This window comes from Narcine bancroftii, chromosome 4, assembly GCF_036971445.1.
Source record: "Narcine bancroftii isolate sNarBan1 chromosome 4, sNarBan1.hap1, whole genome shotgun sequence".
Classification (NCBI taxonomy): Eukaryota; Metazoa; Chordata; class Chondrichthyes; order Torpediniformes; family Narcinidae; genus Narcine; species Narcine bancroftii.
In genome coordinates, this window is record NC_091472.1 from 311,185,029 (window position 1) to 311,209,640 (window position 24,612).

Consider the following 24,612-nt stretch of genomic DNA (forward strand, 5'->3'; position numbering starts at 1 on the left):
TAAAAACAACTTTTGTTTAAGTAACCATTTATTAAGGTGAATATCTATTGCTGCTGGGTCTTGGGGTCCTTTGGGCTCATAACAAATGAATCTCAAGGTTGTATGTGATGTCATGTATGTGCTCGGCGTTCTGAGGTCAACAAATCTGTTAAATCCATGCAAATTAGGGATCAACTCAGCTGCTCTGACAATCTGCTCACATTTTTTTTCTCTCTCGTTTTTCTTAGCAATCTGCAAAATTGTGTTTGAAACAAGGTTGGGATGTTTGAAAGAAGAAATCCCCGAGGAGACGCAGAAGTTTATTGCGGCTGTCTTTGAGATATTCACCACCACCGCCATTATCCCCTTCTTTCCGAAAGTATTATGGACATATGTGCCCTACTGGAAAAAGTTCCTTGATGCGTGGGACTACGTCTTTTATATCAGTAAGATAAATTAGTTGTAGCGCTGTACTTGGTGAGATTTCATGTTATTGAGCAGATTGAAAATTGAATGACAACATGGTGGCAATTGCTCCTGGCAGTACTTGGACCTAACTCTTTCTCTGTAGGATTCAGAATACAGTAAAACCGCTGGCAGCCTCAAGCAACTGGCAAAAAAATAGCGGAAAATAAATAGGTAAAAAATACGGAAGTTTAAAATTGGCACACTGTTAGGTCTGCTTTGTTCGAGAATGAGCGAGACAGACACCAGACTGAGTCGAAATCAAGGTTCTTTATTACCGGATTGTAACACTTGCAACTAACAGTGTTAGTTGGAGAAGGCGCATTCTAACGATATCAGCAAGTGGTGTTTTTTTTATACTCCAGGACACGCACTTAGTAAATTATCATACCATTACATTGTCCAATGAATAAGCTGTTGCTACCCTTCTCTGTTAGTCTGCTGCACATCATCTTGTTATTGCCACACTTATCTTGAGCGTACAAGGTCACACCTGCATCCTGTTACTCCTTAGTACTGGGTGACTCCTTCTCCGGTCCCAACTCATGATGTTTTTACCTTACAATCCCTCCTTTGTCCTCTTTAGAGGACAATCTTGCCCTGACTATGCTACCACCGCGTTACATTAGTTCGCCTATTATTGCCAAGCTCTATACGGGTTCTGTTCACGGGGTTTTTCGGCTGGTGGGTGAGGGCTCCCCCTAACCCTCTTTAGCGTATACCCCCCATCCTTTTCCCCGATCCCATTGCCCGTTTACAAGTTTCCTCCCCATTTGCCCCCAAGCAAATAACTGGCTAGCCCTTCTAAGCATTTGTAATTAGTTAAGATAAAAGTTAACATTTGTGCGACAATCTATTTTATAATCCCTCCTCCCCGTCACATTCTCCATCAGACTCCGGATCGATCTCAGCATTTTTTGACACCTCCTGTGACGTGAGATAGTCCCGCTCCGTAGCTTGTAGAGCTTGATATTTTGGAGGCAGCTCATCGCGGTTGGAAAAGGCTCTCTGAATGGTCCTCGTGACCAGCATTCGAATGCATGGAATACAACAACAGCCACAAGTGATAAAAATGGATACAGAAATGAACAATTCTAGAAAAAGTTGTCCCAACATTGTGCCCCCATTTCCCAAACACTCCATGTAACCAGGTCAAAACAGGGTTAGAGACTCCAGATTGGGCTTTTAATTCCTTCGCCAATGCCTTAAGTTTTGTCAGCCCCTTAGTGAGTGACCCATCTGGCCCTGTGTTATTAGAGATAGAAGTGCAGCATAGATCGAACTGGAAGGTGCTATCCTTGTCTTTATCTATCTTCAGAATAACTTTGGCCCCGCATGGATCCGAACTACTCTGTTGGCTTGTTTGGCAACCCATCAACAGGAATGCCCATAGGGCCCTCGACATTGTCCACATGAGTCTCATCATATTTTCCAATACTCGCTACTTGTTGTTTTGCCTTGGAGCAAAAGGCAAAATGATGCCAATTATTATCCCCTGGTTTGTCAATTCTTACCGACCTATCTGTCACGGCAGTGTATGGTCCAGTCCATCTAATTTCAGTCCAATGTACCTTCCCTGGTTTACGGATATACACCAGGTCTCCCTCCTTCACTGGAGCTCCTTCAGTGTCCGGGTTCTCCTTATTTGCATTCGCCACCTGTTGTGAAACTAAAGCAACCATATTACCCAGCATCTGCATATAATGGTCCAGTTCCACTTCCCTTTCTTCCCAATTCTTTACCCAGGCTGGATCAGTCTTTGGACCGGGCATGAGTCGACCCATTAGAATCTCGTGTAGTGACAGGAAGGTATTTTGGCCTTCTCTTGTCGCATAGACATCAGTACTAATGGCAATGCTTCGACCCAATTTAACCTGGTCCCACCCAAAACCTTTCCTAATTTGGATTTTATCGTCCTGTTTGCCCTTTCTACTGGCCCCTGGCTCTCAGACCTATAGACACTACCGAAACGGTGTTTGATCCCTAAGTATTCTTCAACCTGTCGGATCAGCTCATTCTTAAAGTGGGACCCATTATCAGAGCATATTCTGCTGGGGACCCCGTAGCGGGGTATCCACTCTCGCGTCAGTCAGCCTATTACACTATCCGCATCCTCCCTCTTCGTTGGGACAGCCTCCACCCACCGTGAGAACCTATCTACCGCCACTAAGAGATATCAGTATCCTTCCTTTGTCCTAAGGTCAGTACCTATATCTGTATAGTCAATATAGATTTCTTTCCATGGGGGTGTTGGTACTGGAAATTGTAAAAGCGGGTGGGGTAAGGTGATCCTTTGCTTATGGCCATTGCAGATAGTACATTCAGCTCTAAAGTTGTCAATGTGCTCGCGTAAGTGGGGATTCCACCAATGTTGTTTAAGCATATTATAAGTTTTGGTGGCGCTAATGTGAGTCGGCCCATGTGTTTCTTCAAATAATAGCAGAAGTAATTGGCGGGGGGAAACTATCGAACCTATTGGGGAGCGCCAGACATGTACGGTCCGATTGTCATAGATGATCTCCTGTCGTGTAGCACCGCGTTTCATCCATTCCTCTTTCTCACTTGGGCTAGCTTTTTCCTGTATTTCTATCAGGTGTTCAATATTTGGTGGGGGTCCCTCTCCCTCCTTCTCTTTTTGGTCACTCAACTTACTACTATTTTCTCTTCTCTCTAATTCCTCTTTTTTGCCATGGGACCTCAGAATCATCCCCTGTATAGGTTCTTGATATCCAGTAACCTGTTTGGCTGCTCTGTCAGCCGTCGTGTTTCCTTTCCCTTCCTTTGTGTTTTGTAGGGAATGCCCTGCCACCTTAATTAGGCTTAGAGCCCGGGGAAGCATGACTGCCCTGACAAGTCTCCGTAAAACCAGATCATGTCGGAGAGATTTATTGTCAGAGTACATACATGACATCACATACATCCAGAGACTGTGAGAGAGAGAGAGAGAGAGAGAGAGAGAGAGAGAGAGCATAGCAAGAGAAAGAGATAGAGAGGCAGATACACAGAGCACGAGAGATAGAGAGAGAAAATGCCTTGCACTGGCCCCACTGGGAGAAAAGTCTTCAGATTAACACTTCCGTTTCATGGTTACACCTTTAAAAGGTTCTCATCCTGTGATCACTGGTCTGGATCAGATTGGGTCTCCCACCACTGGGAACCACCACTCCTTCCTTCCCTCCCACCTCGAGTGAGCTACACGTCAGTCCACAATGTCTGCCCCGATCCCACAATGGTGGGGGTGCGGGAAAGAAGGAGGGAGAGAGGATAAAACAGGATCCCATTTGATGCGGAGCTGGAATTGTGGGCACAAAATTAAAACCAAATTGTATTTCTCTGCCCTGCCCCACCTGGGGATTTCAGGGCAGCACCGCCACAGATTGGGATTGGGAGGGGGAGTGGGTGAGAGAGGAGGGGGGGGAGAAGAGAGAGAGGGGGAGAGAAGAGAGAGGGGGGAGGGGGAAAGGAGGGAGGGAGAGAGCAAACCCGGACACTTCGTGGCTGGAAACCGGAAACAGGCACTTTTCCTTTCCCTTCTGTGTTTTGTTTCTTCCAGCTTATCTAAGACCCTACGCTTTAGAATTTTGTTTCCCTCACCTGTCAGGAACATCTCGGCGCTCCCGGGTAACCACCCCATCTTCCTCCAGCGATCTACACATTTTCGGAGAATTCTTTGTTTCTCCAATGCCTCTTTACTGGTATTTCGCTTCTCTAATTCCTGATTAATTTCCCTAATAACTTGGTCAAAGGTCTTAGCAGGCAACTGTGCAGCCATTGCTGCGGGGTCGCTTCCTAATGCCTCTCTTAATTTAGGTTCTTGTCCATTTAGAGGATCTATGTTAACAAAAATCGCCTTTAAAAATGTCTCCTTGCAGGCCGGATGACAAAAGTTTTTTAGTGAAACAGTCTCCGAGTCTGGTCCTCCGGTGGACCTCAGACTGTCCTGTATACTCTGATTGCTCGTCTTCCACTCTCTGTTTTCCCAAAGAGGTCTGAAAGTTAGGTTACAACTAGGAAACCAAGTTTTTGGGCTATATTTTTGTCCAGTTTCCCTGTACCAATCTATGAATTTACGTAACTTTATCTCCTTGGTGATGCTGGGAATACCTTCATTTAACTTGTCAAAAATATTTCGAATAAACCGTGTGTCTCTTAAGATTCTGTCAACTTTTTCATTGATATCTCCTACCTGATCCGGACACAGCTTTTGCAGTCTTTGGTCGTCGCCCTTGTTCACCAGGCAGGCATCTCTGAGTACTCTTTTTGTCGTCTCAGGGTCTCTAATGTCCGCTGTGGTATTCCACCACAGCGAATTTGGGAAATAAATTCTTAAGTTTTCAAGTGTACAGACATTATCATACCTACCGGACATTTATAAGCGAGTCTTATACAATTGAGACCAATAAGCCTGAACCTTCATTTTCTTTCAAAGCCCAACCTTCACGTGGGAGATTTCTCCTCTTAATAACCGGTTTAGGGAAGAAAACTCAGGTCCCCAATTGTTCTTAGACCACCTTCTCACTCTATTGGACTTTGCAACGTCACAATAAAGACTTTTTAAACTCTAGTAGTTTGTCGGCGAAGCACTTATCAAATGTCACTAAAACACCTTAAGGACTTTTATAGATTTGTCTGTAAACACTTACGTGTTACAATCCTGGCAGGTGACAACCTTCAATTATGATCGTCTAATTTGTCCGATTTCCAGTTCTTACTGACAATCATAAAGATTTTAAGAGAGAGAATTTTGTTAAAACAGGCTTCTCTGGACCTTTTTGTCAGCCAGCTGAGATGATTGTCAAGAAAAACAGAAACCGTCGTCTAGTGTCCACTCACCCATCACGTCGGGGTCACCAAATTGTTAGGTCTGCTTTGTTCGAGAATGAGTGAGTCAGACACCAGACTGAGTCGAAATCAAGGTTCTTTATTACCGGATTGTAACACTTGCAACTAACAGTGTTAGTTGGAGAAGGCGCATTCTAACGATATCAGCAAGTGGTGTTTTTTTTTATACCCCAGGACACGCACTTAGTAAATTATCATACCATTACATTGTCCAATGAATAAGCTGTTGCTACCCTTCTCTGTTAGTCTGCTGCACATCATCTTGTTATTGCCACACTTATCTTGAGCGTACAAGGTCACACCTGCATCCTGTTACTCTTTAGTACTGGGTGACTCCTTCTCCGGTCCCAACTCATGATGTTTTTACCTTACAACACCTCACCTTTAGTTCGCTCATCATGCAACATGCAATCTCAAGCAACCAGAAAATTCTCTTTTCTGGCATTTACCAATCCCCATGGGTGCTGGTCACCATGGGTTTTTACTGTATATGATTTATTTCTGCTCTTGACCTGCAGTGCATTGTATTGTTTTAGATATACCATTTTAATCTCTTTAATTGGAACATAAAACCTAGAACATTACTGTACAGCACAGTACAGGACCTTCAGCCCTCAATGCTGTGTCAACCTATATAGTCAGACCCAAAAAAATGAATTCCTTCTTTCCTCATAACACTCCATTTTTATTTCATCTAAGAGTCTCTTAAATGGCCACAATGTTTCAACTTCCATCACCAGCCCTGGCAAGGTATTCCAGGCACCTATAACTCTCTCTGTAAAAAATAAACATATCCCTGATGTCTCACCTAAAAACTCCTCCCTTTTTCTCAATCTTTTTCTTTCCCCTCACACTCCACCTTAAGCAATCCCTTCCTAATGACAGAGCATTAATGGCATAGGGAATACTTAAAGTAGTGTGTGAGTGGAAAGAAAAAGATTGAGAACTAATGACCTAGTATTTGTTTAAAATGTCATCGCCATCTTGTGTTGAAGCTAAGAAATCCAATGTACTTTTTTGCTGGACAATGCTCTAACGGGCTTGTATGCCATTTCATTTTTAAGATTCACTCTGGGCCACTTAAAATGGGCAATGGCCTCAGTTGGCTCAGGGGCTGTAATTTGGCCACCCCAGCCTTAAAACAATGCCATGTCGCTTGACATTCTCCAACCCTGGGGAAAAGTCCATATCATCTATTTCATCTTGTATTCATAGGTGTGAGTTCTTAAGATGACACATGGATGAAGGAAAATGTTCTTTACTTTAAAATTGTTGTAGACAGCACCATGAGGCAGGCCATGAGGCTGCAACCCTATTGCAGATACTGCATACTATGTGTTTTGCTCTGTGTCAGCCCCTGGTGGCAGCCAAGTATAATCAAACAGTAAGGCCTTGCTAGTTACCATGCAAACCTGATATCTATCATTACATCTCCCTTTTTTAAAACAAAAGTAGCTAACTTTTAACTAACATGTTTTCTTTGTATAACTCTGCAATTTTAACTTTAACACCAAGAACTTACATTTTCATTATTATCAACATTGTTAACATCTTTTTAAACTTGTTTTGTGTGTTCACATTTACATACACTAAAACTTGAGGAGTGAATAAGATAGCACTACTTCATTCTATAACAGGAGTCTTTAAATTTGCTCAATGGGTCTCTTAGGAGGATTCACGTGTCTTGACGATCTCCTGATTGATTGTCCTTGAATCTGTGTTGTTGCCTCAGACGATGTCTTCTCAGATGTGCATTCAGGTTGTTCAACAGTATCTGTCTTTCCATCTACTGTGGCTGGTCCCATTTGAAGATCTTGACGATTTCTTCACAGAACAGCACCTTCATCTGTCTGAATGGTGTATGATCTTGGCTGGACTTCACGAAGGACAGTTCCCTTCTGAGTCCATGTTTGTTTTTATCTTTTAGCCTTACTTGGTCACCAGTGTAGAGTTCCTGTAGGTTTTTTGTTTCTCTGTCAAAGTAAAACTTTTGCTTTTCTTTCTGCATTCTTTGAATTTCCTCACCTATTCCCCCCTCTTTTGTTTTTAGGAGGTTCTCCTGAATGGGTAGGTTTGATATTAGCCTACATCCATAAGAGGTTGTGCTGGTGACATACCACACTGAAGCGGCGTTGTGCAGTATACTAGCATGCTCTGGTAGAAATCTGTTCCACTGTCTTTTGCCTTGCACATCAGTCTTTTCACTGTCTGAAATAGTTTTTCAACTAGACCACTGGACTGTGGAAAATGAAGACTTGATGTGGTGTGGACAAATTCCCACTCTTTGGCAAACTGTTGGAACTTTAATTTGCAAAACTGGCGTCCATTGTTTGTGAATATCTCACTTGCCATGCCATGTCTGGAGAATCTGGCTTTCATACCTGTTTTTACAGCATCTGCAGTGGTGGTGTTCAGTCTACACACCTCTGGATACCTACCTTCTAGTAAGGTCTGTATGGTGCTGGGTGTGGCTTTAGTGGTTCTGCAGGACTGCTTGCTTGATATTTCCAGCATATTGTACAGTTTGACACTTACTTTGTTATATCATTGTTGATTATTGGCCAGTACATCACCTCTTGTGCTCTTTTCTTACACTTTTCGATTCTGAGATGTCCTCCGTGGACCCTTTTTAGCATCTCTTTTCTCAGACTCTTTGGGATAAGGATTTTACTTCCTTTGTAGGTGATGTCTTCAACCACTGGCAGTTCCACCCTGCGGTTCTAGTATTCTGTAGCATCAGTTGAGGAGTCCTGATTCATGTTGAGCCATCCATCCAAGATGTTTTTTCTCAATTGTCTCAGTGTTTCATCTTTGTTTGTCTCTGATTTTATAAGCTCCATTTTTGCATCTGATATTGGCAGTGCCCTTGTGATCATGTCCACAAAAGCTCTCACGTCTTCAACCATTTTTGAGTTTGTTGGCTCTCTCGTGTCAACAGCTCTAGACAATGTGTCTGCTGTGTACATTAACTTACCCAGAGTGTACGCTATATTCAGTGTATAGTGTTGCAGCCTAATCATAATTTTTTGTATGTATTAATTGCTTTTGGAATGATACAATCGAGGGCTAATGGTCAGTCTCTACACTGATTGCTTGTCCTGACACAAACTGATGAAATCTTTCACGGGCCTATGTGATGCCGAGCTGCTCCTTTTCAATTTGAGTGCATCTCGTCTCTGCGTCTGTCACTGAGCGTGATGCACATGCAGTGGGTTGCCATTCATCATACTTTGCAGAAGAACTGCACCGAGCCCACTATGTGATGCGTCCGATGATATCTTGATGGGTCTCGCTGGGTTGTAAACCCTCAGAACTGGTTCCTCTATGAGCAGTTTCTTTAGTTCCCTCCATGACTTTTCAGGTTCATGATTCCACTCCCATTCAATGTTCTTTTCTGTTAGTCGTCTCAATGGAGCCATCTTTTCTGAGAGGTTGGATATGAATTTGCCCATACAGTTGACCATTCCATTAAATCTCTATATGTCCTTTTTGCATTGTGGCCTTGGCATGTTCCCAATAGCAGAAACTTTTCTGGGATCTGGTCTGATGTCCTCACTGCCAGTAATATCTCCCACAAATGTTAGTTCTGTCACCCCAAACTGTCATTTCTTTCTATTCAGCTTCAGGTCTTGTTGCTTCCAGCACTTTCCTTAGTCTCTCATCATGCTCCATTCTCATGGTTCCTCAGACTATGATGTCATCCATTGAGGTATCAACTCTGTCCAGGTGCTCATAGACCATATGGATAGTTTTGTGATACACTTCAGAAGCTGAGGCGATTCCGAAAGGTCACCTTAAGAATCTGTATTTCCAAATGGACTATTGAACATGCACAGTCTTGAACTTGCTTCACCCAATTTTAACTGCCAAAATCCTGATGAAGTATCCAACTTGCTGAAAAACTTTGCATTTGCAAATTGTGACATGATTTCCTCACAGGTCAGAAGCTTAAAATGTTCTTTTTATTGCTCTGTTTAGATCACTTGAATCCAAGCAAATTCTAAGCTTTCCATTCTTTTTGTCCACAATGACGAGTGAACTCACCCGCTCTGCTGGCTCATCTATCTTCTGAATCACGTTCAGGCTTTCCATCCTGTCCAGCTCTGCTTTTTGTTGCTTTTGAAGTACAAAAGGAACTTTTCTGCATGGTTGCATTATCGGTGGCACACGTTTATCCACTCTGATCATGTGTTCTCCTGGAAGGCAGCCTGGACCCTGAAATAGATCATTGTACTCTTTCATAAGTTCATCTTAGATTGTCTCTCCTTCGCTTTCCACTATGAGGACTCTTTTTACCAGGTTCAGTTTCTCACATGCCGTCCTTATTGTTTCACTTTGACCATGCATTCTCCCTGCCCTGGTATATCGGTACCTGAATATCCTGTCACCTTCACTTTTGTTCCATACATCTTTGGTCTGGGTCTAATCTTCTTCTTAAAATCAGTCTCTGATATTACATTAATTTGTGCTCCAGTATCCAATTTAACTGAAATATGAACATCATTCACTTTTAATCTCAACATCCAGTCTCTGATTTCATTCTTGTTTTCAGACACAGCATCTACACAGAATTCCTCTGCCTCCCTTTCATCTACTGCATGGACCTTGTACTGTTGCACTCCATTCCTACAGCAATGGTCATAATGGTTGCTTTTGTTCCACATATAGGATGTTTTACCATATGCTGGACACTGTTTTGGTAAGTGTTGTATACCTCATCAACGACATGGCTTTCAATTGCCCCTTTCATTTTTGTTCGCTGGCCACACCTCTCTTTCCACTTTGGCATGCTTTTTGTTAAATGGTTTGTGTCTGTTCGTGCTCACCGCATCCACGGTTCGGCTAGTTTCACAGAACTCTTTTGCCTGCATTTTTACAGATTCTGTAGCCCGACAGAGAGCTATGGCTTTTTCCAGATCTACATTTTGATCTCTTAGCAGTCTTTCCCTTAGACTATTATCTGGAATACCACACTCAAGGTTGACATTTATCAGCGAGTCGGTCAGTCCACCAAATTTGCACATTCTGCTTCTGTTTCTTAATTCAGTCACATACTGATCAATACTTCCTTCCATTTTCTGTACACATGAATTATCTGTGTCTCTCAAATGTCATGTTAAGTGACTGTTCCATTATTTTTTCCAGTTTCATTTTGTCTCCAGCAGCAGATGTGAAGTTATTATACACCTCCAGGGCTTCATTACCCATGACATGTAAGAAAACTGAGCTTTCACTTTATCACTTTTCTCGTCAGCTCCGACTGCCACTAAATACAATCATAAACACTGTTTAAATCTGTTCCAATTTTCAGCCTCATTACCTGTCAACTGAAATTTCGCTGGTGGATGTAATCCTTCTATTTTTCACTGCGTTTGCTTCTCTACACTGATCAGTTGCTGACTTTAGATTTTACTTTTTAAAGTATTTCCTTCATCCCACTTCTGACACCATGTTTCATCTTGTATTGTGTGAATTGCTAAGACAACACATGGATGAAGGAAAAGGTTATTTACTTTAAAGTTGTTGCAAACAGCACCATGAGGCAAGCCTCCATTAAAGATACTGCATACTGTGTGTCTTGCTCTGTTTCAGCCCCTGGTGGTAGCCAAGTATAATCAAACAGTAAGGCCTTGCTAGTTGCCATGCAAATCTGATCTCTATCATTACAACATCTATGATTATGTACAACTGTTAGCAGGCCCCTCAGACTCCCTCACTCTAGGGAAAACAGCATAGGCCTATCAATTCTCTTCTAATATCTCTAGTTCTCGAGTCCTAGCAACATCTTCATGAATCTTCTCTGCAATCTTTTCAGACCTATTAAGGCCTATCAAGGCCTAAAACAGGCCTATCAAGTCTGTTCTAATATCTTCAGTACTCGTCCCAGTAACAGCTTCATAAATCTTCTCTGCAATCTTTTCAGACCTATTAAGGCCTATCAAGGCCTAAAACAGGCCTATCAAGTCTGTTCTAATATCTTCAGTACTCGTCCCAGTAACAGCTTCATAAATCTTCTCTGCAATCTTTTTAGCTGAGCAACATCCTTCCTCTAACAGGGCAAACAGAACGGCACTCAATACTCCAAAGATGATGATATTAATAATGAGTTTATTGTCATACACATTGTAGAATATACACAAGCACCAAAATTCTTACTTGCTGCCACTGAACAATAGGAGTCAGTCTTCTTGTCAGTCTAGTCCATCTGTTGTTTTAGGTAAAAAAACCTCTCAGTGACCTCTGAGTGAGCACTTTTCAGAGGTCAAAAGCCTTGCAGAAAGGTCCAAAACAGACAACCTGACTCTGGTTGTTCTTCCAAGACAATAATCCATTCATTTCATGACATCATTTCAATTAGCACCTTGTGAAATGTGCACAGCATCCTCCATAATTTCTGTAAAGTCACTGAATATGAATTCTTCAGTATTTCAAATAAGATCTGTTTTAAAGTGTGTGTATGTATGTAACCTACTCCAATTTTACCAATTTATCTCCCAAAAACATCTACAAATATTACATCACACTGACCAAAAGTTCAGACAGTCCTTTTGTGGTGTCAGAGTAGTCCCTAATTAGTGTAAAAAGGGGAGTTTCAAGAGCCCGATATATGTTGGAAAGAAACTGTTCTTGAATCTAGAGATGCTGGTCTTCAGGATTTTGTACCTTCTCCCCGAAGGGAGCAGTGAGGAGAGGATGTGACCAGGGTGGTCAGCGTCCTTTGCTCAGCACCTCCATCCCATTCGCAACCACAGCGATCTCCCAGCGGCCAACCATTTTGATTCCCGGTCACACTCCCGCGCTCACATGTCTGTCCATGGCCTTATGTACTGTCCCACCCTGACCACCTGCAGATTGTAGGAGCGACACCTTATTTTCCATCTGGGTACCCTCCTGCCACGTGACTTTACTGCTTTCCATTAATCCTGCTCGCCTTTTCATTTGCTTCCGCCCCTTTCCTGCCTTTCCAGTTCTTTCAACCACAAAGCCCTGCCATTCCACCCCCCCATTCATTGCTGCTGTCCCCTCCCTCCTTTCTCCACCTATCTTCTCCTGCTATGCCACCCACTTCCCCCCTCCTACTCTTTTGTTCGGACGCCTGCCGGCATTTTCTCATACACTGATGAAGGGCTCAAGCCCGAAATGTCGATGATGGATCTCTGCCTTTGCTACATATTATTAGACATACAGCACTGTAACAGGCCAATTCAGCCCTACGAGTCCGTAACCCTAACCTGCCGAGTCTCTCCACCGTCGTGTGTTCAACCACGGTGTCTACAGAATTTTGTGATTTACTTTTCGAGTTCTTTATGATGTCAGCTGCCTTCTTGAGGCAGTGCGTCACATAGACTTCTTCAGTGGATGGGAGCTCGGACTTTTTGAAGGACCTGGCTATGCTTGTAACCTCTGAAGCCTTCTGCATTTCTGAGCAGTTGAATTCCTGAACCAGGCTGTGATGCAACCAGTCAGTGTACCTGCAGAGTATTTGAAGACACGTCAAATCTCCTCAGTCTCTTTGGAGAGGCTTCTTCACAGTTTTTTCAATATGCTAGCTCTAGGAAAGGTCTTCTGAAATATAGACTCCCAGGAACTTGGAAGGTTCTGACCTTCTCCACCTTCACCAGCACCTTTGTCCCAGGGTGACAATAGCAAACATCAGAGGACATCTGTTTAAGGTGAGGGGCAGGAGTGTTTAGGGGAGAAGTCATTGGTATTTTTTTTTACACAGTGTAATCTTAATCTCCAGTCTGCTTCCAGCAGCAATGAAATGGACCTTGAATCTAGAGGTTTATGTGGCCAAGCAGGTGCATCTCCTCCTTGGTGCGAAGTGGGGAAGAGAACAGGGCTCCTCCCTACTCTGCTCCTCATACACCTTCCTCAATTCTGATGAACAATGTTGGTTCTTTGTCTCCCACTGGCCCTGCTCAACCTACTGAGTTCCTCTTTCAGAATGTGGTTTGTCTCTAAATTCCAGCGTCTGCAGTCTCCTGCCTGTGACCAGGGTAGGCCAGGCTCTATCTAAATAGAACAAAAATGCTCAAAGGTGGTAATTCAATAACTCTAGAATTTGTATTGGACCGATAAGCTAATGAAAGGAACTGGGAACCTTAATCTCACTGTAACTGCCTTAGCTCAGCTCCCTGATTACTGCCCTTCCTGATCGTATTTGATTCTACCCCAGAGGTGGCCCAAGTCAAAGTGTTAGTTTTCCAACATTCTCCACATGCTGGGCCAGTTCCTTTGGACTGGAAGGCTGCCTAATGGGGCACCACATTTAAGAAAGGTTAGGAGAGAAAAATCGGGAGATTATTCGCCTGACTTCAGTGGCGGGGAAATGCCGGATGTGAGAAACGTCATTGCTGCAAATTTGGAGAGGAGTGACAGGATACGTCCAAGACAGCGTGGACGTACGAAATGGAAATCTAGAATGTTCTGAGGATGCAACCAGTAGAGTGGACTGATGAACAAGTTGCGTTTGGACTTTCAAGGGACTTTTGATATGGTCCCCCACAAGATATTGCTGTACATAATTAGAGAGTGATGTACTGACATGGATAGAAAACTGGTTGTCAGGCAGGAAGCAGTGAGTGGTAATAAATGGGTCCTATTCAGCGTGACAGACAGTTACTATTGGAGCATCTCAATGTTCAGTGCTGGGATTCCAACTATCTGCAATGTATATTAATGATCTAGAACATAGAATATGGAACACTACAACACAGTACAAGCCCTTCGGCCCACAATGTTGTGCCGACCTACATAAACCTACTCAACTATCTAAACCTTACCAGTCTCATACCCACAACCTTCTATTTTCCTTGCATCCATTAATCTCTCTTGCATCAATTAGGTGGCACATTGGCGTGGCAGTTAGTACCACGCCTTTACAGTGCCAACGACCAGGACAGGACCTGGGTTCAAATCTTGTGCTGTCTGTAAGGAGTTCTCCTCTTGTCAGTGTGGGTTTTCTCCGGTAATTCTGGTTTCCTTCCAAAATGTACCAGGGGATAGGTTAATGGGGGGTAATTTGGGCAGCACGGATTCATAGGGCTGAATTGGCCTGTTACTGTGCTGTATGTCTAATAATTTTAAATGTTTAAATTGACCCAGCCTCCACCAACATCCCTGGGCCACCTCTGGGGTAGAATCAAATACGATCAGGAAGGGCAGTAATCAGGGAGCTGAGCTAAGGCAGTTACAGTGAGATTAAGGTTCCCAGTTCATATCATTAGCTTATCGATCCAATACAAATTCTAGAGTTATTGAATTACCACCTTTGAGCATTTTTGTTCTATTTAGATAGAACCCGGCCTGCCTTGGTCACAGGCAGGAGACTGCAGATGCTGGAATTTAGAGACAAACACATTCTGAAAGAGGAACTCAGTAGGTTGAGCAGGGCCAGTGGGAGACAAAGAACCAACATTGTTCATCAGGACTGAGGAAGGTGCATGAGGAGCAGAGTAGGGAGGAGCCCTGTTCTCTTCCCCACTTCGCATCAAGCAGGAGATGCACCTGCTTGGCCACATAAACCTCTAGATTCAAGGTCCATTTCATTCTTCCTGTAAGCAGACTGGAGATTAAGATTAGCATTAAAATTCCTACCAACATTGTCAAAACTCCTAGAACCACTAAAATGCACTGCAAAACCCCTGGTAAATGATACCTTCAGGGATTGATAGTTGCTAGATAAACAAGTTTTCCAATTGCTTGAGCCTTCTGCTTAAAATGCCTAACTAATGTACTTGCATTAAGAATAAAGTTTAAAACACAAAAATACTAGACTGTACTTACACAAACTTTACTTTCATGAATATATAAACCTGATAGCATTTTAGTTTATTTTCAGTCACATTCTTTGAAAACATTTAACCGTCACTGCATCTGCAGGTTCCTCCCTCTCCACAGAGCCGCCTGAAACACGTTCAATAACATTATATATAATTAACGCCCTCTTCCCCAAATTTTCAGATAAAGCCTTACTAATATGCTTAAGAATAAAGAGAACAACTGTTACTAAGCAGGGATAATGAGACTTTTTAAGAGAGTCACCCCAATGGCGAGTGGCATCATCCTGGGCAATGCCATTTTATTCAAACACAACTTTATTCAAACAGCTGCTGCGAGCCAAGCACAACCAAGGTGGTCCGTTGGCTGAATATTTGCTCCCATCTTTGCCAAAGGTTTATGTGTTACCTCAGAGGACATTTACTTTTACAATTTTAATCTTTTATTTAAATTTTTATTTATTCTTATATATATTTTCCTTGATTTTTTTTGCCAGTTGCTTGAGGTTTCCACTTGCTCAAATTCCGGATAACAAAGTTTTTTTTTGCTGTACTCTCAGAAGGCCAGGAGGCAGGATTTCCTCAAAGGCCATTAAATCAAAACCTACAGTAATACATCATAAGACCAGATTTATTGGTGAAAGATGATGCTTCTGCACGGTTCAAACTGTACTGTTCTCTATATCCTGCATTGTAGTTTCCCCAGGGTGACAATGGTAGAAGACGTCTGTTTCAGGTGAGTGGAGGAAAGTTTAGGGAAGACTTCAGATGTAATTTTTTTTTATACACAGAAGGTGATTTTAAACTGCTCAATAAAATGGGGTTAACCAGGCAATTAGCACCCTATTCACAGGGCAGTTTGAAAGGGTCTGACATGATTAGGCACATCGGAAATCAACCGTGTCCTGCCTACCTCGGAGGTAGTTAGGGAGCCCAGTAAAACTTATCTCTGTTGTGTCCTCCCGTGGCTTGAAAGTGAAAATGGCTGACCCAGTTACTCCTGTGACGTCAGCGCTTGCACACTGGCATCACAGGGAATCACTGGCAGAAGGGGAGACAGGGGTCGCTGGCGAGGCAGAGGGGTCTCCGCGATTGGTGGGCTGAGGGGACGCTGCGATCGGTGTGCCGGGGGGGGGGGGGGGTGGGGGGATATGCCGTGATTGGCAGTCCGGGTGGGGGGGTATTCTGCAATCGGCTGCCACGGGAACAGAAGGGTCAGTGCTGCTGAGGGGGTGGGGGGCATGGGAGCGATTGACAGCTGGTGGGGGGATGGGGGAGACTTGCTGATAATTTGCATGATGCATCGTTCAATGCGCCTTCACGGGGGCAGGATCCCCCTTTAATCGCTGGGTTGGCGATTTACTGGGTCGATCCCGCCCCAGCCTGAAGGGTGCTGGGAGTACCGCCAACCCATTTAATGCAGCTGGGTCCCAGGAGGGCTACCCAGATGCGGCAGTTTAAAAGCACCTAGAGAGTGTTGGGAGCCTGGGACCCATTGCCAGGAATGGTGGTGGAGGCTGGTACAATAGGGACATTCAAAAGACCTGAAGATAAGCACATAGATATAAGAAAAATGGGGACTTATGGTCTATGAGGGAGGGAAAGCCAAGCTTAATTGTGCTGTTTCCACAGTTGGCACATCATTATGGGCCGAAGGGGCTATAACTGTGCTGTAATGCTTTATGTTCCTAATGATTGGACTTCTTAATTTTCTGATGTACTCTGAATTTTTTCTTTATTATTACACTACCTGCTATGCGTGTTGTCAGTATTGGTTGACTAACCTAAGCTTTAGTACACATAGCACAAACAATTCAGTGCAAACATTTAGGTCTTATTTGGTGGATACTGGCGGGAGAGGCAGATTTCTACTGTGTCTGTTAGACCTGAGAGTCTAATTCCTGCTGTCTGCTGGATACTGGGTGGGGGAAGGGCAGATTCCCATTCTGTCTGTTGGAATTGGGCAGTCTAATTCCTGCTGCCTGTTGAGGGTTCAAGTTTTGCTGGTTTGCTGGAACAGACGGTATCCAAATTCCACTGGTCGCATGGTTCAGGTTACAAACCTCCGACTGCACTGCCAGATCCAGCTCCAACAGTGTTGGAGATGACGCAACAGCGGCTGGCCTCATCCGCCAGCAACGATGAGTCGCACTACAGAGAAAAGGTGCAAAATCTCGTGATTTGGTGCGAGAGTCACAACCTGAGTCCCAATATGGACATGGCGAAGGAGATGACCGTCGACTTCAGGAGGATCAGAAATGACCATCCTCCGCTACAAGTCAACAACTCTGTGGGAGATGGCACCAAGTTCACACGGCTGCTCCCGTTGGGGAAGAGATCCAGGAGGATCAGAGCCAGCACCACCAGGCTGAGGATCAGCTTCTTCCTGCGAGCAGTGAGAACACTGAACGACCAAACCCTCTGAGACTCCCATTCGTACAAAGCAATATTTATTTATTTATTTTCATTGAGATAATACTTGTCCTGCATATGTATTGATTGTCTGTGTGTGCGTGTTATGTCTGGTTGTGTGTCTGCATGTTTTTGCACCGAGGACCAGAGAACACTGTTTTGTCAGGTTGTACATGAACAATCAAATAGCAATAAAATTGACTTGTCTCGTAACCTATGATGGACACACAACATCTCCTCACTTGTCAGGAAGGCACAATTGCACTTCCTGAGAAGAATGAAGTGGGCCACCATTCTTCAGGAGCTCTACTGAGTGTGTCCTGGCTGGCTACATCACAGTGTGGTACAGTTGTTGCAGAGAAATGGATTGGCGGTCAATCCATAGGAACTTAAGAATGGCAGAGACGATCACTGGAGTCTCCCTCCCCACCGTCGACGCGATCCAGGATCGTTAGCTGAAGAGGGTGATGATCAGTGAGGGGACCCCTTCCACCCCACACACAATACCTTTCAGCTTCCCCCCTTCAGGGAAGAGATACAGGAGTATCGGAGCCAGCACCACCAGGCTGAGGAACAGCTTCTTCCGACAGGCAGTGAGAACGCTGAACGACCAAAGGAACTGCTCATAGTAACCATCCGAGACTCTCATGTTTATGAAACAATATTTATTTGTATAGAAGAACACCACAGATTACAGTTCACTTCACAGAACAACAGGATCACATCAGAGAAATGTAAAATACTTTGTGTAAGGAAATTTTACATGTATAATTTTTGTATTCAATATTATTTTTGGACATAGTACGAATTATGATTTAGTTGTTTAATTATTATAATTATAAAATTTGATATTGTGAACAAAATAAGTTGTGTAAAAATTCTTCTGCTTCTAATTTACAATTGATATGTATATGAGATTATTTGATTTATGTTATTATTGATGTACCTTGTGTAAAGGGTTTTTATTAAACTCAATAAAAACAATATTTTTAAAAGAAAGGAAGAATACTTGACCTGCATGTGTCTTGTTTGTCTGCATCTGTGCTATGTCTGGTTGTGTGTCTGTGTGTTCAGCACCGAGGACCAGAGAACACAGTGTTGTCGGGCTGCACTTGTGGAATCAGATGATTCTTTCTATCCCCTTCATAATTTTGTATAATTCTTTCAAATCTCCCCTCATATTTCTACGCTCCAGGGAACCTGCTTAACCTTTCCCTGTGACTCATTTCCTGAAGTCCCAGCAAATCCATGCCAGCAGAATAGAATGTTGGGGAAGTTGAAACCCCTGTCAATGACAGATTTGCAATATTTACAAGCCTCAGCAATCTCTCTCCACACTCGCTCCCTATGCCTTTGGATACCTCCATCCAGGGGACTACTCCTTATCTGTTCTTGATTTTGACCCACAATGCCTTACATGATAGTTCTCTGGCTATGTCCTTCCTGAAGTCTGCTTTGATATATTCCTTGACAAATATTGATACCCCCGTCTCCCCCTCCCCCCAACTCACTCTCCACTGTGCCCATCACACTTGTAACTACTGTACAGAACTTAGGAATTTGGTGCTTCTACAACCATGTCCCCATTATGGCTAAAATATCCCATTGTTCCTTATGTATCCACATCCTAAGTTTGTCCACCTTCTCTGTCTGGCTTCTTGCCTTGAAATCAGCACAATGAAGTTTACCCATCTTTCCTTGACACTTCCCCACCATCCTGTTCTGCTTCAATTTATCTTCCTTGCTCCTCTTTACCTTTTCTATCTCCCCCCATCCCCACCCCTCTCTCAATCTTGGATTCCAGCCTTGTAAGCTGGACCAGATGGTAGCCAACTCCAGCTAGACTGCTGCATCTCTGGGCTGAAATCGAATTATTTGCTGCACCTTGGCGAGACTGATGTCCACTGGAGGCTGTGGTGATGATGGTGGGGGCTGAAGTCTGGCTTCTGCTGGACCTTTTGGAACGTAAGGGTTCAATCAGGCAGATGCAGCATGGTTTTAGAAAGGGAAGATCTTGTTTGACAAACTTGTTAGGATTCTTTGAGGATATAATGGGTGCGGTGGATAGAGGGGAACAGGTTGATGTTGTATATTTGGATTTCCAGAAAGCGTTTGATAAGGTGTCGCACAAGAGACTTCTCAGTAAGTTACAGGAAAGTGGAGTCCGGGGAAGTCTATTGGCCCGGATTGAAAATTGGTTGTCTGACAGGAGGCAGAGAGTCGGGATAAATGGGAGTTTTTCAGGTTGGCAGAGAAAGGTAAGTGGGGTGCCGCAGGGGTCAGTGTTAGGCCCACAACTGTTCATCGTTTACATTGATGACTTGGAGGAGGGGACAAAATATGGTGTAGCCAAGTTTGCAGATGACACTAAATTGAGTGGAAGAGCAAATTGTAATGAGGATGTGGAGAGTCTGCAGAGGGATAGAGTTAAGCTGGATGAGTGGGCAAAGGCCTGGCAGATGGAGTACAATGTTAGTAAGTGTGAGGTTATCCACTTTGGCAAGAAAAATAAAAGAGCTGAATATTATTTAAAGGGTGAGAAACTACAGCATGCTGTTGTGCAGAGGGACTTGGGAGGGCTTGTGCATGAATCGCAAAAAGTTAGGTGGCAGGTGCAGCAGGTTATTAAGAAGGCAAACGGAATGTTGGCCTTCATCGCTGGAGGAATTGAATTCAGAAGTAGGGAGGTCATGTCGCAACTGTATAAGGTACTGGTGAGACCGCACCTGGAGTACTGTGTCCAGTTCTGGTCTCCATATTTGAGGAAGAATATACTGGCTTTGGAGACGGTCCAGAGGAGGTTTACTAGGTTGATCCCTGGGATGAAAGGGTTGACTTAGGTTGAAAGATTAAATCGTCTAGGATTGTATTCGCTCGAGTTCAGAAGAATGAGAGGAGATCTTATAGAAACATATAGAATTATGAAGGGTATGGATAGGATAGATGTAGGAAGGTTTTTTGAGCTGGCCGGGGAAACTAAAACGAGAGGACACAGTCTCAAGATTCGGGGGAGTAGATTTAGGACAGAGATGAGGAAAAATAGTTTTTCCAAGAGAGTAGTGAATGTTTGGAATTCTCTAACCAGGGAAGTGGTTGAGGCTGCCTCATTAAACATATTTAAAATTCAGTTCGATAAATTTTTACATGATAGAGGAATTAGGGGATATGGGGAGAAGGCAGGTAGGTGGAGTTAGGTCCTAAATTAGATCAGCCATGATCATATTGAATGGCAGAGCAGGCTCGATGGGCCATTTTTGGCCGACTCCTGTTCCTACTTCCTATGTTCTTATGTTCCTATGACCTGTAGTCTGACTCTTGTTGATCTGTTGGTTCTGGTGGGGTTGACCTCCATTGATCTGCTGGATCTAATGACTTAGTATGTGAATTGTGTTTCTTTGATTTTTAGCCGAGAAACTTGTGAACAAGAGGATGAGGGAGATCGAGACCAACATGAAGGAAGGGAAAGAAATGAGTGGGGAATATCTCACTTACCTCTTGACCAATACCAACATGACACCCAAGGACATCTACGGGAGTCTGTCAGAGGTGTTACTGGCTGCAGTGGACACAGTAAGAGCACCAATTTGTTCCAAGAAAATTGGATCAGATGGGACAATCCCGGCTTCTCCAGTCTGACCTTGCCTGGGACTGTACTTGCTGGAATTGAGAATAAGAGGTGATCTTATCGAAACATATAGAATCATAGGACATTACAGCACAGAAAGCAGACCCATCTAGTCTGTCCCACTGACCTGCACCCAGTCCTCCATACTCATCCCATACATGTACCTGTCCATATTTTTCTTAAGGGTTAAAATCGAGCCTGTATTCACCAGTTCATTCCACCCTCCCACTTCTATCTGTGTAAAGATGTTCCCGCTGAACATTTCCTCTTTCACCCTTAACCCAGGTCCTCTGGTTTGTATCTCACCCACCCTCAACTTGCATTTACTCTTTCTATCGCCCTCATAATTTTGTATAATTCTTTCAAATCTCCCCTCATACTTCTACGCTCCAGGGAACCTGCTTAACCTTTCTCTGTGACTCATTTCCTGAAGTCCCAGCAAATCCATGCCAGCAGAATAGAATGTTGGGGAAGTTGAAACCCCTGTCAATGACAGATTTGCAATATTTACAAGCCTCAGCAATCTCTCTCCACACTCGCTCCCTATGCCTTTGGATACCTCCATCCAGGGGACTACTCCTTATCCGTTCTTGATTTTGACCCACACTGCCTTTACATGATAGTTCTCTGGCTATGTCCTTCCTGAAGTCTGCTTTGATATATTCCTTGACAAATATTGATAGCCCCATCTCCCCCTCCCCCCAACTCACTCTCCACTGTGCCCATCACACTTGTAACTACTGTACAGAACTTAGGAACTTGGTGCTCCTACAACCATGTCCCCATTATGGCTAAAATATCCCATTGTTCCTTATGTATCCCCATCCTAAGTTTGTCCACCTTCTCTGTCTGGCTTCTCGCCTTGAAATCAGCACAATGAAGTTTACCCGTCTTTCCTTGACGCTTCCCCACCATCCTGTTCTGCTTCAATTTACCTTCCTTGCTCCCCTTTACCTTTTCTATCTCCGCCCCCCCCCCACCCCCACCCCTCTCTCGATCTTGGATTCCAGCCCCTTGTAGACTAGTTTTTAAAAAATATTTTATTTGAAGTTTAAAATCACATAACATAACATTAGTTTCTACATTTTAATACAAGCATGATGTGAATAATTTATATAACCCCCCCCATCCCAACCTCTGCAATCTCCCCACTAAACTCTCTCTCCTCCCTTCCCCTCCTACAAAGAGAGAAAAAGGAGATCGTTATCTAGTACAATCACTTTTAAAACTTTTAAGCTTCTTGGCTGCAGGAGTGGCGGCATCCATCGAAGTGGACCGAGAGATCAAATTCGAACATCAATAATTTTCAGATAAGGGCTCCAAACAGAGAAAAAATATTTGTCTCTCAAATTATATGTAATCTTTTCTAAAGGAATACAGGCTTTCATTTCATTATGTCATCTTTTCATCCCTAAAACTGAGTCAGATTTCCATGTCATAGCTAAACACTTTTTGGAAACCGCCAAAGACAAACGCAAAAATTCAATTTGATACATATTCAATCTCCATCTTAAAGCTGTCGACTTAATATCTCCTATTAAAAACATTGGGTCAAAAGGTAAACTTACTTTTAATATCTGCTCTAAAAACAATTTAATTTGCATCCAAAAACTTCTAACCTTAGAACAAGTCCACGTCGAATGAAAAAAAGTATCTACTTCTTGGCCACATCTGAAGATCTAAGTTGAAAATGTTTCAGTTTATACGGAGTCAAATACAATTGATGTTAAAAATTATACTGCACGAATCTGTAACGTACATTTATTACCTTAGTCATACTGTCTTTACGCAAATTTCTCCAAACATTTTCATCAATCTTTCTATCTAAATCTGCATCCCATTTCATTTTTGATTTATCAAGATCTGGTTTAGGCAATTTGTTTTGTAACAACGTATACATTTCAGAATTGTAGGCTAGTTTAATGCCTCCTAGGTGAACATAGCAAATTTCCCATCCAAGAATATTGGCCCCCTCCCCTTCCAGTTCAGGTGTAACCCATCTCTCTTGTATTGAGTGGCGAACAGACTGGGAGTCCAATCAATATTCTTGCTCCTAAATCATGTTTCTATTTGTCCTCTATTGCATAATGCCAGCACGAGTGAAGAAATTGTCTTTTCCTTTCAGACATCAAACACAACTTCTTGGATCTTCTACCATCTAGCCAGAGAACAGTCCATTCAGCAGCAATTGTACGAAGAAGTGAACAATGTCTGTCCAGGAGACCAAATCCCAGTGGCCAAGGATTTTGTCCACATGCCCCTGTTGAAAGCGGTGGTCAAAGAGACCCTTCGGTAATTCCCATTCCTCTGGCCTCGTTCTTCTAATTTGGCAACTCCCCCTGGGTTGTGGGCGAATGGTAGAGGAGATTTGTACTCATGTTGGGGAGGGTGAGGTGAAGGGGTTTGTGGTTGAGTCTAACCAGTGTAATTGGCTAGTAATGGAAGGAATGAATGGAGTAAATGGAACAGTTCTCCATCATCAGCGTGTTTAAGGATGTTTCACCAACCTGTGCTACTAAATCAAAGTCCTGATGAAGGCTTCTAACTCTAAACCTTGACAGTCCCCACCCCTGCTCCTCTGGTGGTGATCAACTTACTAAGTTGATTGCTTATTTGCCCCAGATTTCCGTGTCTGCAGTCTTTTCTGTGTCCTGAACCTCATCCATTATAATCCCTGGGAAAGTCATCATACACTCATAGTTGAGAGCATGGCTCTAATAACCCAGGAGTGTCGAAGAGGCAGGTGATTGAAACTCCTTGTGCAAAGCAGAAGATGATAGAGTTCACCTCTCAGTCGATCCCTGGTGGGACCTGTCTGGGAGCGACTCCAAAATGTCCTTCTTGTCTCATGGTCCCATGTGGAGTGTATTAGTGGTATCAGGGCAACACGGTTAACGTGGCAGTTAGCATAATGCCAGCGACCAGGGTTCGAATCCGGCGCTGTCTGTAAGGAGTTTGCACATTCTCTTGTTGTCTTTGTGGGTTTCCTCCGGGGTCTTCGGTTTCCTCCCACCCTTTAAAACATATCGGGGTTGTACGTCAATTGGGTGTAATTGGGCATATGGGCCAGAAGGGCCTGTTCCCGTGCTGTATGTCTGTATTTAAAATTCTTATTTGTGATTAAGGGTTGAGATATTGCTTATCGAGCTGGAGGGATCCAATGATAAGGGGAGAAATCTGGAACAAGGTATTGAATTTAGGTAATCATATCAAATGGTAGAACAAGAATAAAAGACCAATTGCCTTTCTCCTATAGCTATTTCCTACATTTGGACATGTCTGTGGCCAATACCCAGGGCCCTACAGCTGTCCAGTCTTGGTTGGCAGCCCAACTTGCTAACTAAAAAATTCCATCAACACTGGTCCCACCTGCCTGCATTTGGCATATATATCTCCAAGCCCACCCTATCCATGTATCCATTCAATGTTTTTTCTTATAATTCTTGCAATTTAGTTGAATTAAAATGTATAAATTTAAGTTTGAAATTAAATTAAAATTTACACATA

The 24,612-nt window shown here is 43.3% G+C and overlaps 1 protein-coding gene across 2 annotated transcripts in view; it reads left to right on the forward strand.

The window, feature by feature from the left end:
* cyp27a3 (cytochrome P450 family 27 subfamily A member 3) overlaps positions 1 to 24,612 on the forward strand; it is a 108,690-nt gene that overhangs the window by 70,894 nt on the left and 13,184 nt on the right. For both annotated transcript variants that reach the window (XM_069935913.1, XM_069935914.1), the window contains exons 4-6: positions 228 to 425; positions 20,887 to 21,050; positions 23,231 to 23,397. In XM_069935913.1, the coding sequence (XP_069792014.1) occupies positions 228 to 425; positions 20,887 to 21,050; positions 23,231 to 23,397 (529 nt within the window). The remainder of the gene's footprint in view (positions 1 to 227; positions 426 to 20,886; positions 21,051 to 23,230; positions 23,398 to 24,612) is intronic.